The sequence below is a fragment of the Eurypyga helias genome, unplaced genomic scaffold, assembly GCF_000690775.1.
Source record: "Eurypyga helias isolate BGI_N326 unplaced genomic scaffold, ASM69077v1 scaffold6343, whole genome shotgun sequence".
In the NCBI taxonomy this organism is placed as follows: domain Eukaryota; kingdom Metazoa; phylum Chordata; class Aves; order Eurypygiformes; family Eurypygidae; genus Eurypyga; species Eurypyga helias.
The window spans coordinates 1,055-18,982 of NW_010241765.1; the positions used below are offsets into that span (position 1 = coordinate 1,055).

Sequence of the window (17,928 nt, forward strand, 5' to 3'; positions counted from 1 at the left end):
GGTTTTCTGCAGGGAGCTGTAAAGTAGTATTTCAGTTTATTGTACAAAGGAATTTGGGGATTGCTTGAGTGTTGGTATGGTGTTTGTTTTTTAAAATAATCTGTATTTAATCCTGAAATGGATAATTATGAGACTTCTTACAGTCATGTTTTATGATCACAGTTTAGCTTTGTGGTGTCATTGGTCAGCTTCGCAGGGTACCACTCGGGTTACAGATGGATTTCTTGTAGTGTCACCAGCATTTCTCTGTAGGATGCTGCATGAGCTCATTTGTGATTATCATCTTTCTATCTCCACAGGAGTATGAAGCTGCCATAGAACAGCTGAAGAATGAGCAGGTGCGGGTACAAGCAGAAGAGAAACGAAAAACACTCAGTGAAGAAACAAAACAGCATCAAGCAGTAAGTGAATGAGCGGGGATGCCAAGTGATGGGAGACCTTGTTTGTGTCCTTTATGGAAAAGGCAACAATGGATTAATTGCCCTTTTTGGGGGGTGGAGGAAAGGGGATCGCTGGCAGCCGTAGATGTGAGGCAGTTCACAGACTGAGCCCATCTTTTACCCTGGCTTTGTTGTCTTGAACTTCTCGTACAAAATTCTTGAACTGCCAAAGGAATCTGTAGTAGCACTTAAACTTATTATGTGCTCTTTGAAAATTTCCTGAAGGAACTTTAGAGAAGTGCTGTTGAACGTGCTGAAATACACTTGTTTGTGTCTAACTTCTGATGGCGTTAAAAGGTTGAGGACTGCTGGCTTATCAAGTATATGTGGTAGCTTGGACAATGAAGTGTCTTCCAAGTTATTTGGATTTCAGTCTTAAATAGCCTGCAACCCTATTTCTTCCAAGTTTCATCTTTTAGACAGAAAGAAGTAACTTAAGAGGAGAAATGATGCAAATCTGGGAGATACCAGAGGCTGTGTTGTGAGCAATGTTGGTGCTTTTTGGTATGTTTTAGCATGAGTTACCAAAGTGGCAATAATACTGAAATTGGGGAAGTGTAAGTTAGCTTTTATGCTAATAGCTCACATACGTTGACTTTTTACTTTGCAAGCATAGGGAATTAGGGGATTGCTTAATTCTAATTGATCATCTATCTTGGGAAGATAGCTAAAACTGCTTATTTGGCACATGTTGCTTTTTATTCCATCAGAATTTGGAATTTGCATGGGGCTGGTTCATGAAGCAGGCTTCACAGTCCTTTGCTCTGTTTGTGAGTTAGCTTTTGAACTCTTGCAGTTCATAGGGCATCATTTGAAGTCAAAGCTGGTCATGATTTACTTCTGAAGTGCCACGCTTTACAGTTGTTGAGGAGATAACATGCAAGCTGTTCCGCTGTCTGTATATGGAACAGAGAATAATATCATCCCTTGTACAGAGTCCTCCTTGCAGATGGATATGGGCCCTCAGACCGCTTTCAGCTGAGCGTAGATGACAGGGGTTTATTTGCCAGTTGCAGTGGAAAATCAATGAGAGAAATTAATGAGAAACAAGAAAATCAATTGGAAACAGAGCTCATCTAACAGGCGGCGTATCTTGACAGTTCTGTTGCTTGCAGTTGTCAGTCCAGGTAACATATTTTAGAGCATGAAAAACATGTTTTTCCCAGTGAAGTAGGTCTCCTTTTCTTGGCCAAGGAACACTTGTTCTTTAGTTTTATATCTGTGATACCTTAAAATGAAGTCAGACTGTGTGGAATTCTCAGCATAGAGCAGTTGTTGGTGCTAGGTGAGGATGTTTTGCCCCAAACTTTGCACTGTTCATATTTAAACCTGGGGTTATTTTTTTGTTTTGTGTACACACACACACACACACCCCTTCCATGTTCCAAACCTCATTGCCTTCAGGACTAGGTTCCCTCTGAAACACCTAATCTTTACATTCTTAATATTCCTTTTGGTTTTTTTTTTTTGAAGCGAGCCCAGTACCAGGACAAATTGGCAAGGCAGCGCTATGATGAACAGATGCGACAGCAGGTACGATACCTTCCTTCTCTAATCCAGTTGGCAACTGTACGGTAGCTGTCTTAAGTCAAAGCGGATATGGAACTGTGCCCTGTCGTGCTGGCCAGGTAGCTGATGCTAGACACACTTGCTTTCAGCTGTGCTATTTGCTTTCCATCAATAGTGCTGGCCAGGCAAATCAAAGGTCAGGAATTAGGATAAAGTGGCTAGGAGCGTGGGATTAAAATATCAATCTGGGAGATGGGGAGAGGAAGAATGCACGTCAACCTAAGCACTAGCTTCTTGAAAACATTTGTAGTACTTAAGTTTACACAAATACCTACTTGACCAAGTTCTTGTAACTTTAATGGATCTTCTGCTGTCATCTCTGCCGGTAGCAACTTGTTAATGAAGAGAACCTGAGGAAGCAGGAAGAATCTGTACAGAAGCAGGAAGCCATGAGGCGTGGTAAGCCAGTAATTTTAATTTAGCCAGTGGCAGAGTGGGTGGGCATGTGAGTTCTCTGTGCTGATCTTTGACTCAGCACGTTTTTTTGATGCTCCTTTAAGACTGTGTTTAACGTTACATTGGCAAGTAACGGGTAAATCCCAGGAGTGCTAGAACTACCAATGTCAGTTGGTCTGCCCTGTGGTACTTGGAATTCCTAATGAACTGTCAGCATCTCCTGATATAGAAACTGAAATTCTGATTGTATACTGGGACAATCTAAAATAGAACCAGCTTTGAGGAGGGAAGAGAAACAAAATAGCTCCTGGAGGAATGGTTGAATCTCTGTCACCTGGTCACCATTCGCTGTTTTCTGGAGAAAATACAAGCTGCGTAATGAACTCCTAGTCTGAAACTTCCTTTGATTCTTTTCGTTGTTGCGGAATTTCTAGAATCACTGCGTTTGCAGAACTCTACTGGGACTCCACTAGGGCACAAGTCTTAAAATTGTAAGGCAGTTTGTCTATGACCAAATGGGATGGATGGCTGGTTCGCTTGTACCCCGTTGTGCACTGCTACGTTGTCCGCTCCTTACTGCCACCTAGTGTACTCTGTTTGTCGGCGTCTTTGAGGGAAGTACTGTAGTAACCATCTAACAAAGCTGAGTGGTGAAACCCTGTAGGAGAGGGTGATTTTACTCTTCTGGTGTCCACTTACTCATAGGCACCAAGATGTGAATGTCAAGGTAGCCTTGGGATCACACACAGATTTAGTGAAGCCAGGATGAAGCAATGTGTCTTTCACCTGCCTGCTACCTGGGATTAAACCAGCCCAAAAGATTGGCCTCTTCTCTCTTCTTGTTTAAAGCTACTGTAGAGCGAGAGATGGAGCTGCGGCACAAGAATGAAATGCTGCGGGTTGAGGCAGAGGCGAGAGCCCGTGCCAAGGCAGAGCGGGAGAACGCAGACATCATTCGGGAGCAGATCCGCTTGAAAGCTGCGGAACATCGCCAGACAGTGTTGGAGTCCCTCAAGTATGTGCAAGCTGGGAGAAGGGTAGGGGTTGCCTTGCTGCTTTTGCAGGTTGCTCCCGTCGTGGAGGAAACCTTGCTGTTTATTCCTCTAAGCTCTAAGAAATATCAGAAGTTAGTCTGTACACTCTTACACTCTGAACAGTAGGAACTGTATTGAAGGGAACCCTCTCTTTCACTTGTCTTGCTACACTGTCATATGAATGTGAACCAAAGATGCTATTTATAGTTGTGAATTTTATACAGCTTTTCCTACAGACTGCTTCAGGCCTTATTTGCTAAGATTGAGACTCAATTCCCCTGAAAATTCATAGTTCTTTAAGTTTCTCAGCAGATGCCATAAAGGTACAAAGCAGTGTGTCTCCAAAGGGGTGGCCAATTGTATTTGTAGTTTGTTAATTTTAGGTACTTTGAGATTTTGAATTAAGAAAAAACGTTAGAATTAAATATCTTTCATTACAAATCAGCAGCAATAATGTGTTAAAGAAGGACATTGATATCATAATGCCAAATGCTTTTTGACATTTAACCTCAGATCAAGGGTCGACATCAGATGATTATCAATGCTTGTTCATGTTTCAGTTCCCAGGTGAGCCCTCAGCTTTGACTGGTTCTGAAGAAGATCTTATAAAGTTATCTTATAAATTCTTTCAATTCAGTCTTTGAAATCCCTTTCTCTTCTGCTTGCCTTGCTCTTTGTTTACCACAGGACAGCTGGGATGCTCTTCGGGGAAGGATTCCATGCTTTTGTAACAGACTGGGATAAAGTTACAGCCACGGTAAGATTGTGACATGTATTGATAACTTCCAGAAAAGTCTGTGTGTAAATGCGTGTTAAACTAACTCCTTGCTCTGATGTGTTTATAAACTAAAAACCACGGCAGGAATTTGCTGCTCACGTAATGCTCTCTGCAGTCCTTATTTAAGCACTATGCTTCAAACTTTTATTCAAATTAATTCTTGTCTTCTCTGTGTAGATAATTCATTTCTCATTGGTCACAAGTTCTGGCTTTGATTGATCAACAGCATATAATTGTCTTGTCTTTGGGGGCACCATCAGCATTACAAATATGTTTCCTTAAGGTTTGCTGGTTGTTACAAGTAATAGATGCAGATTCTGTGAGAAAAGTAGGCGAGTCCTTTTCACAGGCTGGGCTTTTTTCACAGATTGTTCTAGAATTTGCTGTCTTTTATGTATGGAGGGGAGTAGGGGTTTTATCTAATAGCCAGTTATACCTAACTGCAGATTTTTTCATTGAGATACTGAATGCAGTTTTGGTTTGACTGGGCTCTGAGCTGGCAGGTTTTCATTAAGCTTTTTAATGATCGAAGTTCATTGTACTTTCATGATGTGAACATCTAGAAATGTTTATAGATGTAAATACCGTTACGGAATGTTGAACGCTGCTCTTACAGGACTTCTTTGCCAGTGGCCATTTTTGGGAACAGGGATCTAATCCCTGTTTCCCTTCATCCCCAATGTCTTTTGTACCTTTGCAGTTAAACTACAAACTGGAAATGTTTTTTAGGAATATTAGGGAAAGTATATTGGAGATGTGTTGATCTGGTGGACACAGAAGGGTTTAGGTTCTCTCTAAACCAGTGGTCTCAAATTTTTTTGAACATGTATACCTTCCAGTAAAAAAAATTCTGAGAACACCCCCTCAGAAAATAGTAAGAGAGACATCACAGAAGTTTGTTTTGTTTTTAAATTATAATATTAAGGTAAATGATTTTAAGGCCACAGAGAGAAATTCCTCAGTATTCCCTTTTGCATGCATTCTGTCTCTGAGGTGCAGTTTCTTCCCTCTTAATCAGCTGCCAAGAACTTGGATGAGAGTAGCAGACCAGGTGGACAGCAGACTGACAGCTCTCCGTGATCAGGGAGTCTGAGAGTACCATTTTCATCTATAAAGGAGCACTCCTGGTCTATGGAATTTCTAAAACCTTGCGGGACGTGATCTAAAACTCACTTTGCTTATCTCACAACTTCATACCTGATTTTGATGTAGCCTACTAGAGAATCGTTATGCATGGCAAATGATTGATTAAGAGCTGGACTAACATCTTTTCACAGGACAAGAGAGCATGGCAGTGGCTTCTTATGGACACAAAGTTGTTTCTCAGTGTACTGCCTACAACAAAACTTTACACTGGCAATACAGTTCTGGTAGCATGGCTTATTAAAACTGACATTCTGCTTTTGATCAGTCACCACCATCTGCTCCACCCTCCAGTTTTATACAAACAGGCTGATACAAAAGGCACTTTGCCTGAGTGTTTTGGGGAGAACAAGACATGCTTTTAGTGGATTCTTTTTTGCAGTCTGTAAGCTGTGCCTGGAATGCCTGCAGTATTCGGAGCCTTTTGCACATTAGTGCTCAGTGCTTTTAGCTGCCTATTCTTTTGACCCAGATAGCAGTTTCCTGCATTATGGTCATTTTTGCTTCTGATAAATTCTTGTCTTGTGAATTTGGGACATGTAGCTTAAAAAAAAAAGTATATTTTTGGAAAGGGGATAACACAGCTGGAACTCATATTTTTGCTTTGAAAAATGTCTGTAAGGTAGGAATTAGCCAGTTATTTTAAGGTTCCTCTAAATTCACCCTGGAGTTTCAGCTTTTCCTGCCTACTGCTCTTTTCCTACCTCTTCCTGTCCAAGCAGAACCCCAAAAGTTCTGCTCAAAGATTTTCCTGTTTGTTGTTTTGGGTTGTTTTTTTTTTTAGTGGACTTCACTTTGCTTACAGTCAGAGAATCATTCCTTTGCTAGATACTTCATGATAAACAGGCACTGTGGCTGGGCTGATTTGTGGAGTTGGCATGATAATTGGGTTCTTCTGTGAATGTGGGACTTGCGTAATTTTCCTGTTTTGATACATAGCTGTCAGTCTTAAAGCTGTACATCTTGTAACACGAATGTCAGTGAAGTCTGTAATAGTTATCTCTACCTGGATGGAGCTGAAGCGTCAACCTGTAAGTTTGCTTAGTAGTGGATGTTGCTAAAGCAGATGGTGTAAGAGTGCATGACATCATTTGTTATGGTCTCTTGTTGTTAGAGGGAGGCTGCTAAAAAGGTAATCTCATGTTCTGAAGTCCCTGTAAACAAAGAATCGGGTGTGGAGGTTGTCTTATTCTTTGCATCTGGGACCTCACGGTTCTGCACTGGTCATGTTTCCATCCGAAGCAAAGGTGATGTCACACGTTTAGGCAGAGTGAAACTGAACAGATGGTGTCTCATGGTTTATTGAACAATGCCATCCTTGTTGTCCTTGAGGCTTTTGACCTTCTTCTGTACTTGTAGTAGAAGTCTGCTTACTTTAAAAGCAATTGCTGCAGCTTGCTCTCTTTCTGTCTGGGCTCGCTCTGATACAGATAATTGGTATCTAGCTGTAAGCTGAGCACAACTGGCACTCATAACTGTGTGGACAGCTGACCTCTTCCTGAACACCTCTGTTTAAAAGAAATGTCCCTTGTTCCTTTGTGTTTTCAGGTGGATAGGACTTTTGGTAAATCAACTAACTCAACGCATGTACAAACAGGTGGAACTGTAGGCTTATGTTTGTGCACCTTATGTAAAGTTTTAGAAGAGTTTTTTATGAAAGTTATCCGTGCTATCAGTCTCTCAGAATCAAGGAAACATGTTAAAGGTTTCTGTAAAGTCTTGCTTTCAAATCTTGTCTTGAAATATTCTTAGCAACCTCCTGGATTGTCTTTAGCATCATCAGCACAGCTCTTTGCCTGTTCTGACAGGTAGCTATGGCAGTAAAAGTTGCCTGTGGGGCTCTTGGTTTAATAGGAGCAAACATAGTGTTGAACCAAGCAGCAGCCATAGACCACAGAGAAGTCTGGAGTCGTTCTGCTTCACAGGCAAATTGATGAGAATATCTCATGTTCTGGGGTTTCTGAAAGCACAGTCTCTAATGCAGTGATGGTAATTCCCATGGTGGTTTTGGCTTTGAAGTGCCTCTTGAGTACCCGTTTCCCTGTTGTCTGGGATCTGGCATGACTGTTCACTTGTGCTTCCTCTGCCTTTCACGGTGCAAGATGCAAGAGCACCAAATGCCCTATGAATAGGGAGTGTGAGACTTTGACTGTCTGAATAGGGATAAAACATCTTGTCAGAAATAAACCCCTATTGGTCAGCATTTGTCCTGAATCTTAATTCCCCACCGCAGGGCATGCCACACAAAACAGCGTTGCCTTGCCAAGTGCTTTTCCCTAATCCTTCCCCCTTTTCTTTGCAGGTGGCAGGCCTAACCCTGCTGGCAGTGGGTGTTTACTCTGCCAAGAATGCCACCGCAGTAGCAGGCCGATACATAGAAGCACGTTTGGGCAAACCTTCGCTGGTGAGAGAAACCTCGCGCATTACTCTGCTGGAGGCACTGAAGCATCCTATCATGGTAACGTTTGTTTTTATGTTGCACTCAACCACAAGGATGCAAAACTCCTTTTGCAGCTCTTTGTGTCAGGCAGGGAGCTTTTGGATGGGTCTTTGAATAAACTGTTAGAGAGAGCTCAGGTGGGCTGAGCTCATTGTAATTTCATATGACCTTTTTGTCCAGGTGAGTTGTCAAAACTGGGATTTGATTTCTGTATGTCAGTAATTGAATTTGTCCTCTCTAGGTTGGTAAGCGTCTTACCAGCAAGGCTCAGGATGCCCTTGAAGGAGTTGTTCTCAGTGTGAGTACTCTGTTTTGCTGTCTTGGTCTGTGAAGGATGACTTTGGAATCTAAATAAGAACGGCTGTTTCCTTACACTTGTTTGGAAAGCTGTAATTCCAGTAATTCTGGAGACACAGGCGCCCTCAGGCTCTGAGACCATAAATAAGCTCCTGTGTTCAGTGTGTTAAGTACTCTAACAGTTCTTTCCTCTGTGAAGAGCAGTTGGAAGTCTTGATTCAGTCCTTGGCCTGCTGCAGTTTTCCTCTGTAGTCAGTGATAATATACAGAGTTCCACTTGTCTCATCCAATCTGCTAAGGATTACTGAACTTGCTTGTAGGCCAAAAAGGTGAAGAATCATGTGCATTTGCCCATGTTGTGAATGGTTCTTAATGTGTTAATTAGGGCTGCTTCCATATATTTCCTTCTGAATTTGAGCTGAAAGAAAATGCTCATGCGGGAATAGCTTTCTCCCACTATCTATAAATGCAGTAATAAGTATCAACATTAATGTTTATGAATTAGATGAAAGAATTTGCACTGCAGATAATTGCATACCGTTTGACATATCCCCCCACGGCATCCAATAGGAAGTGAGTATTTACATGTTATCAGTTCTTATAGTAGTTACAGAACTGCTTCCTGCACTGCTGCTTTTTCTGATAAAAGACTTGTGGCCAAGTGGACAGAACTTTAAATTGTAAATCCTGACATAGAAGGGAAAATTACCCTGGACTGAAGTAATAAGCAGCTGAAGTTAAGGCTTAAAAGCGTGAGCCTGTAGGAGTGCTGCCTACTTCTTGCTGCCACTAATCTGTGAAGCTGCTAGATACAGGTGTCTCAGTACTTTGTTTCTTAAAATTAACCCTTTTCTTGCAGCCACAGTTAGAAGCACGTGTGAGAGACATTGCCATAGCAACAAGAAATACAAAAAAGAACAAAAGCCTGTACAGGAATATTCTTATGTACGGTCCCCCTGGCACTGGAAAGACGCTTTTTGCCAAGGTAAAACCCTGCCAAGATTCTGACAACTTGCATGTTGCTTTTAAAACTTCTGGGTCTCAGCACCCCCCCTAGTCTGAAATCTGTTGCTGTAGTATTGCATAAACATTGTGTTCTTGTGTCTCTGTTGGGAAAGGAGGAGAGGGCATCCAGCCTGCTTCAACTCTAAATTAGTACAATCACTTGGATTCTAGAGCTGAGCGTAGGCAGAAGAGCCCTTCCATCTGGAAGAGGCACTTGGCAACTGTGACTTGTGAAATTGCAACACCAGACTGCCGTCTCATTTCCACCTCTGTTACTTTATGCACTTGTCTAAACAGGGTCTTTCCTGCTGTCGCTTACTAATCCCAGCGCAGGGATACGGCTTCACTGTGCATCCAGGATGGGTTTTGCATGGATTTGAGAATAGATCTGACTTTTTACTTGCTCTTCAGTACTTGTCCACTAGATCTGAGGTGTAAGCACTCTCAGCAGTGCCTTCTAGCATTAAAAATTCGTGTGTTGACACAAGACTAATCTTCCATCTTGCATTCCCATTCAGAGCAATGCTAAAAGCTGCCCCTAAGTGACTAAAGAAGTATTCTCCTCTCAAAGAGCATACTTACACTTTGCAAATAAGCATGCTAATAAGACCAAACTAGTTTTATTTCCCTCCTCATCTTCCGTGGTCTTGCAGTGGAAGAGAGTGCTTAACTCCCTGGTTTTGTTTCCTCCCAGAAATTAGCTGTGCACTCCGGCATGGATTACGCCATCATGACAGGTGGCGATGTTGCCCCCATGGGGCGAGAAGGAGTTACTGCCATGCATAAACTCTTCGACTGGGCGAACACCAGTAGGAGAGGGTAAGTACAGGTTCCTCGGAATCCTGAATTTGGTGTCTTGCTCAAAGAAATTCACTGCTGTGATGTAGTTCAGACCCCTAATCTCTGTTTGTTAGTAAACGATGCTCTTGCATAGATGAGGTAACTGACCAGCATAACATCCCCTAAAATTTTCCTAGAATGGGTGAATTCTTGCTGCTTGGTAATATTTAAAAGCTTTTGCTTTTCTGCTCCCTCAAACCCTTTGTTTACTTCAGACTTTCCAGGTCAGTCATAGCTTGACTCTCTGCTCATCTCACCAGGCAGGTGGAGAGATGTTGCCCATTCAAAGGCTAGGACACGTCTTTTGGAGTGATTGGTTTTCTGACAGTTAGAAGACTTAGAACAGATGGAGGGGGAAGCCAGTTGTTTACACTCTCTGGATATTATGTTCCTGTTGCGATTGCTCAGGTTTTACTCTGATGTTTGGACTCTTGTTTCCTTTTGAGTCTCAAGCAGAGGTAGCCCATTATGAGAAATAAAAGAGGATAAGGGGAGACAGATGCTAAAGGCATTGACATTAGGTAGGTGTAAAAGCCACAAGCTCCTATGCTGTCGCTCACCTTTAAAAACAAACTTTTATCTGCAGAAAAGCATTCACGTGAGGCTAAATCTTGACTCCTTGATTGTGTAAGAGTTACCTACACAAGTTAATTTGTTCATACTGGTGTAAATGGATTTTTGTAGTCCAGAGGTAACTAAGAAGTTGCTTGTCCAACCAGGATATTAAAATTCAATAGAGAACTTGCAGTGAGTGTCTGGTTTTGATAGCAGGTCTGTAAATATGGCTAACTGGTGATTTATGTGTTCTCTGATTGCTTTAGATGGACATTATCTTGCAGTGTCTGTTCTAATCCTTGCTGCATTCATCATCTAAATGTTTCTATTTCCCCTTTAAAAAAAAACCCAAACAAAACCCCCAGAAACTTGCAGAGTAAATGTCTTAAGGATTTAAATTCTTTAAGCTTCTCCTACCCTGAGGAGCTATAGAAAGACAGTGTAAGAATTTAAGTGAGCTTAGAAAAAGAAGTTGGAATATATGAGGATACTCAACTGGATGAAGACTGCTGGGTGCTTCCACTAAAGAATTTTCTTTCACAGCACTGCCTGGATCTGAATTTATTCTCTGACCTGATAAAAACTTCTGTGCATTTGAACTTCGTACAGGTCAGATAGCCATCTCATGAAAGTAGTGATCAAAGGCTACCTGAGTCCATGTACATCAATATTCTATCCTCCAGTAACATTCAAGTATTTAAGCAGATTTTACTCTGGATATCCAACAGTGTCAGGCATTAGTACTCTGTTGCCTTTATTAGCTGAGAGCCGTTGTGATTGAAGACATTTCTCTGCAGAGACTGTAGCTGAGAGTATTTTCAGAAAAACTGGAGTTGAGTAAAAGGTGTTAATAGGCCCTGAAATCTCTTGAAAGAAAGCTGGTTTTGAAGCTCAGCAAGAAGATAACACAAGCTGTGACAGCTTTACAAGCATCTTGGTTCTGTTATTGATAAACATCCTTATACACTTTGTCTCTTGGCAAGAGCAATACCCTTGGGTTATAAGTGAATTAATTATGGTGAATTATTCATTGACTTTATTAATTCACTTCTCCACGGGTCATAAACCATTATATTATTGCTAGTGTGGTTTGGAAAGGAAAAACCCAACAAAATAAAAAAGCGAGTTGCAGGGGAGGGCTCTGGGTTCAGGTTTTCAGAATGGTATAAGGAAAATAAACGGCAGGAAGCTGCCATTGTCACCAAGATTTCTCATATGCTTGTCTGCCTGTCTTGTACCCTTGCACACATTTCTCTAAATAGGAGGGAATGCTAAAATAAGCTCTCTCCCAAGTAGTTGGGGAGCAGGTGTAAATTACAAAGATCTGCTCCAGCTTGGCAGTAACATACCAGCACTGCTACATACAAGCCCGTTGCCCAGTGCCCATTAAAACTCATGTCTAGATTTCGAAAATCTGGAGGAGGTTAAGGTCGTGTGCTGTAGAATTGTTTCTGTTCAGTCTGCTTCTGAACAGCAAGAAACAAAACCCTAGAGGCCTGGAGTCAGATTTATGGCCTTAGTTGTCTTCAGCTCATGCCTCTTTCTTACCTGTCAGGGTGGGCCGAGTGTATGCAATGGAGATGTTGCTGCAGCTTAGCTGAGAAATGATCCCTTAAGAAATGAATTTGCTTGTGTAATCGTCCAGGCTTACAGCTGGTCACAGTTACGGGTGCCTGGTAGAGGGACAGGAGAATCCTTGAGCTGTTTGAGCCTCACTTACCTGTCTCCTGTTACTGTGTAGTGCTTTCCTTTTACAGCCTCTTGCTCTTTGTGGATGAAGCAGATGCATTTCTGAGGAAGAGGGCATCAGTAAGTACTTTCTCTGTTATCTGTGCACGCTGCATGGTTAGTCAGCCAACAGCCTTCTTGTTTAACCTGATTAGTTAGCTTCAACAGGCAAAAGATTAAAATTGGCAGGTGCCTTACTACTCACCTAATGAAGTGATGCGGAGACAAGAAATTAGTGTCTTGCAGCTGAATGGAATGAGCATTGCAAGACTGACTTGAGAATTCCTCCCTGCAAAAGATGGGTGATGTCATTTTTTAGGAGGTTTTGCAGGTGACTGGGCAATAAGAAAGAGAGGCGTATCTCAAAAACAAGAGAAGGTTGTTCACACTGCAGAGCTGGTACACTGCAGGGTTTGGTTTTTGTCCAAACAGATATTTATCTTGGGAGGTTTTAGTAACAACAGCTTTTTCACTACATTAACAAAGCTACACTAGCATCTTCCCCTGTACAAATGATTTATTTTTTCAAAGTCAGTCACTGCATTGACATTGAATCTGGACCTGCTGCTCAAACCCCCAATGGTCTATTTAAAGAGCTATCCCTAGAAGATCACTTTGAATGTGCAGTTTCTATGCTGGGGCTTGTTTTCCTGTGACTCTGCTATTGGACTTCCCAGTTAAGAGTGTTGAGCAGGGAAAGCCACCTGGGCCCATGGTTAGAGCCTTGGGTTTGAAATCAAGAGAAACACTGACTGTGGGTAAATACTTAATCTCTGCTGGAAGCTTTAATTCTTAAGCTTTTTCCTGGGTATATCAATTGGTCCTTATTTTTCAAGGCATTACAGTGCTTTGGATTCTACTGTAATGCAAATGCTTGACAATACAGAACTCACTCTGTCAATTATACTGCTTAAAGCTGTGACCTGTCTTAGGTCCCCAAGCAGTTGATCTTCCTCTGGATTTTATTTTTGCAGGAGAAAATCAGTGAAGATCTCAGAGCAACTTTAAACACAGAACAGGGCAGCACAGCAACAAGTAGGTACCAGTTTCAGCCCTTAACAGCTGTTGATATTTCCCTGAATTGAGGAAAGTCTGTGAAGAGTCTGATGTGCAGATGACAGTTGGAAATGTATGGTCTGTGCTACTGAAGGCTTGAAAAAATCTGCATAGAATATCCCCTTTTTAGCTTATATATGGCGTGGAGCTTGCCTCTCCTTCACCTTTTCCTGACACCTGGAAATGAACTCAGAAGGGCTGTGCACAGGCTAGAGATCAGTGCTGGTAAAAAGGGTGTTCGTTTGGCCAATGTTGGCAGGTGTGCAAAAGGGATCTTGAACTGTCTTTCAGAATGATGCTTCCCCTGCATATGGAATGTAGTGGTGAGCATTCCCTTTCATATGTCATCCGTACTGTCTGTGGCTCCCTTAGGAAATTCTTTCCTGAAACAGGGGTGGTGTTTGAACATATTGTCTTAACAAGCACGTTCTCTTTCATGATCAGTTACTGTTGTTTAAACAAGGACAGTATCGGCCCCCTGGATATCGACTTTGAAAAGAGAATGCAGGGTTGCTACTGGCTGGCTGTTTCATCATCTCTTCAGAAATGCTTCAGCTTGTGCTTGTTTGAGCTGCTGTTCCTCCCCAGTGCTTTGGTGGCCTCTCGCCATGCTGCACGTGTGTGTGGTTTGAAACTCTGAGGCTAATGGGTTTAATTCTGACCCCGTTTCTTTCGCGTGAGCTGTCTGCTCGTTACGTGTGTGCGCAATGTCGCGTGTAAATGTAGGAATCCCAGAGTGGTTTCCATCCTAGCTGCTAATAGATTTGCTAAGCGCAGCTGATTGCAGGGCTGGCTTGACAGATGTACGCATGTGTGTGAATTCCATTGCCAATCCATCCATGCTCACTTTTGTCACGTTAATCTTCCTGCAGAGTGCTGCTTAGTCTAACGAGTCCCTTACTGGCTGTCATAATAGAGAGAACCTTTCCTCGACTGTTTCAAATAATCTTTGATTTGAATTTTTTCTTGTGTATGTGAACTTGCAAAGAAATTGAGCCAACAAGAAAAGTTGTCTCTGTATGTGGAAAGGTGAGTTTCTCTGTGGTGAGCTGCTCCCTTAGTTAGGCTGTAGTGAAACACCCGTTACAGTAACATTGTGACATGGAAATCGGTATTCTAGAAGGTCGTTGTTTGGGGACAACAGCAGGACGTTTTCTGTTAAAACCAATTTAACTTGTTAAAACCAATGTGGCACAACCTTGGGGTCTCTTTTGAACTTGTTAAAACCAATGTGGCACAAACTGATAGTTGCTTGTATGTAGCTTCTCTGTACCCTTCTCTGCCACAGCGAGGTGCCTTGGAAGGTGTGCCTTTCCAAAATTAGTAGACTGCTAGAAAGCAAGGTGTTGAGCCTGCAAGAACCTTACAAGATCCTTGACTTCCTCTTGGGGAAGATAGAGATTCTCTTCTGAAATGATGTGTAGAATTGCTCTGTAACTGACGAGTGTAATTATTATTAAATGAAGTTGTACTTGCTGTTTGCAGGAATAAATACAGTAAATATATATTGGCAAAAACACATGTTCTGCAGGACCCAGAGCAAGTGATGCTTAAGACAGAAATAGTTTTGCAAGCTGAAAGCTGTAGATATGCTGAACTCCTAGGTGATCTCTAGAAATGTTTGCCTTGTACCTGCAAAGATGATAAAGATGTTTAGATGGAACTACAGAACTCTTTAATAACATGTATGTTTTAGCTTTAGATAGTTCATTCTTCTTCTAGGGAGTGGTGCTTTTCAGGCTTGTAATGTCTAATTGCTCTGGATCCAGCAAAGTTATCTTCTAGACCAGATTTATAATTGCCCTCGAAGCCAGTGACTGGCAGGGGTTGGTAAGAGGACAGTTGTTTTCCCTGAAGATAAATTGCTGTAGCAGAGCTCTGGGCATGCTTGTTTGGGTGCTGGTGGGTGCTATGCCTCCACTCAAAACAGTTGGGCTGTCACTTTGTCAGATGTTTAATTCAACCCTAGGGTGCTATGCCTCCGCTCAAAACCGTTGGGCTGTCATTTTGTCAGATGTTTAATTCAACCCTAGTTTAAACTGTAAGCCATTCTAGGAGACTGAATGTGTCCTTGTGCTTCATGCACTGCTCCTCCATTCTGAGCAGCATTATTGCTGTTTGGGTCGTCAGGAGTCCTGTACCCATGAATGAGCGTTCACTTGAGGAAGTCTAACAGAGCGTGTAAATCCAGTTTTGGTGAGATGCTGAGGAGTATTGTTACTTTACCAGTCAGTTCTCACCAGCGTTGTTAAGAAGGGTGGGTTGCTGGCTTAGCCTTCCCAAAGAATTTTCTGCATCTTCTTGCTGGTTAGGTGGCTGTGCCTGCGTCTCCTGCTCATTTGTACCATTTTCGTAATGCAAATGGGCAAGGCCTGAATATCGGGTTGCATGACGATCCTTTATCCAAGCTGTGTTTCTGCAGGGGCTTGGGTCAAGTCCTTGTTGGTAGAAAAGGAACAGCTTCATGCCTGTGTGGTTCTTAGTTTGGTGAAGTGATCTTCAGAAACAATAGCAAAGAACACATCCCCCTGTAGAGTAGGATTTAAATAGACTGCAAGAACGTCAATATTCCAATAGCTGTGGTTAAATGCCCATTTCAAATTACAGTGCACTATTAAGCTGCTAACATCAATTAAAGCATTAAAGTAGAATTGGCATGGGGAAGAAGCAGCATCACAAAGTAAAGGAAAGGCCTCCAAAATGCAGCAGGAGAGGGCAGGAGCTGGAAGCTGGCACATATGTACCGTGGAGCAAAGCTTGGTAAAACAAACCACCTTTGCTTTATGGCGCCTGTGGTGAGTGCCTCTCGGCACACGTTGGACTTGGCAGCAGGACTGTGTGGTCAGGCTTGCTTGAAGGAAACAAGTTGGCTTCTACTAGCTGCTGAAGAAGGACCTTCTCATTCACAGCACCAGCAGTGACACACTCCCCTTAGGCCAGGATGAGGCCGTTCAGTGCTCCATAGCTCACCAGGCTGGCTGAGGCTTCGGTATTGCTGTTGGCTTTTGGGCTGGCTTCCTACCATCAGAGCAGAACTAAGAAAGCCCCTCGTGATTCTAGGGTCCTGTGCACTTAGCAGCTTGAAGTCGGTTCCCCAAATTAGGATTTAAACTGGAGGCATGTGTGTGCCAGAGAACATCTCTCCGTGTTGTCCAGCCTTGTTCCCAGGTTTCAAACTTGAGGTCTCTGGGAGGTTGTACTCTTTCTGAATGTTTGTGATGTTCCTAACTGGAGGGAGATTGTGGGTAAAACGATAAATCAGGCTTCTTTGGCAAGAACAGACTGGGGAAGGCTGGTAATGGAAGGCTACGTACCAAGTTAAATGCATTTCAGTTCTAAATAGCTTGAACTGCGCTGTGTTTTGGTGTGTCGCTTGAGATGCTGTTACAAAGCAGCTTCTAAGGAATCTTCAGACGTGTCAGGTGATGAAAGGTCTTTGATACTGGCCATGGCAGTTCCCAGTGTTCAGACCAGTTCATTGATTTTTCTTTTTATGGGTTTTTGAGTCTTTCCTCTCTTGTTTCACACTTCCAGGTTTATGCTTGTTTTAGCAAGCAACCAGCCTGAGCAATTTGATTGGGCTATCAACGACCGAATAGATGAAATGGTGAACTTTGATCTGCCCCAGCTAGAAGAACGGGAGCGGCTTGTGAGAATGTACTTTGATAGGCACGTCTTGAAGCCAGCCACAGAGGGGAAACAGTGAGTATCCCTGCAGAACTCTCCCACCCTGTAGGAGTCTCTTTTATTGATCGTCTCCTTTTCTGTGTATTCTGTCACACTCTATAAACCCACTTTAAACGAATAGTACAGATAAGTGTTGGAGAGGTGCCTCTTGCTAACCTCTTACAGGATGAGGTGCCATCCTAGAACTTCATGCCATGGTTTGTTGTGCCCTTAAAATCCATAAGTCTGGTTACTGCACTGGAGGCAATAATGCAAGTAAGAATACTATTGGAACTTCTCATGTCCAAGCACTTGTCTTTGCTTGGCTTCCAGAGGCAAATCAGACCAAGTGACTCATTCCCTTGTGTGCTGTGCAGTCTTGCACTTTTTTGGTCTTAATCCAGGTACGCACATGTCTTTGTGCTACAAAATCGGGCTTTCTGGGCCCAGGAGAACAACTTCTGTACTCAGGCTGGATCTTTCTACAGAGATTGATCCGATCTGGTCTTTGATTTTATTTTAAGTGTTGCTTTTTACAGAGCCTACCGCAGACTCCCTCCCCTTTCTGCAGTGACTACGTGTAAACTAATCATTGTTATTCTGGATTTCAGACGTTTGAAGCTGGCCCAGTTTGACTATGGGAAGAAGTGCTCGGAGATTGCCAGGCTGACAGACGGCATGTCTGGCCGAGAGATATCTCAGCTTGCTGTGGCGTGGCAGGTAAGTAGGGCTTTTGTCACTAGGCTCCTTGGTTTGTTTTCCCTTTCTGGAAGGGTTGAGTGTTTGGGGTTTCAGATTTTGGCTCACTTTGGACGTTTCATTATGTCCATATGGTAGTACTAGAACGCTGCTTGCTCTAGGGTGGGTGTCAAAATGTCAGGATAATTCCTCATCTTGTCACTAGGAACACTTTCTGTAATCACTAATGAGAAACCCATACTGAATTTTAGTAAAGCAGGTGTCTTAGGAATGGGTTTGGGC

The 17,928-nt window shown here is 42.6% G+C and overlaps 1 protein-coding gene across 1 annotated transcript in view; it reads left to right on the top strand.

Annotated features, from left to right (window-relative positions):
* Nucleotides 1-17,667, top strand: part of LOC104507527 (ATPase family AAA domain-containing protein 3-like) — a gene marked incomplete at its 3' end in the record, with an annotated part of 18,078 nt that extends 411 nt beyond the window's left edge. Inside the window, 14 exon segments of the mRNA XM_010148844.1 lie at nt 300-401; nt 1,914-1,973; nt 2,339-2,408; nt 3,255-3,420; nt 4,127-4,196; nt 7,663-7,818; nt 8,042-8,098; nt 8,957-9,082; nt 9,797-9,921; nt 12,255-12,306; nt 13,200-13,233; nt 13,236-13,260; nt 16,816-16,983; nt 17,559-17,667. Of these exon segments, the coding sequence (XP_010147146.1) occupies nt 300-401; nt 1,914-1,973; nt 2,339-2,408; nt 3,255-3,420; nt 4,127-4,196; nt 7,663-7,818; nt 8,042-8,098; nt 8,957-9,082; nt 9,797-9,921; nt 12,255-12,306; nt 13,200-13,233; nt 13,236-13,260; nt 16,816-16,983; nt 17,559-17,667 (1,320 nt within the window).
* Between the last annotated feature and the right edge of the window lie 261 nt (nt 17,668-17,928).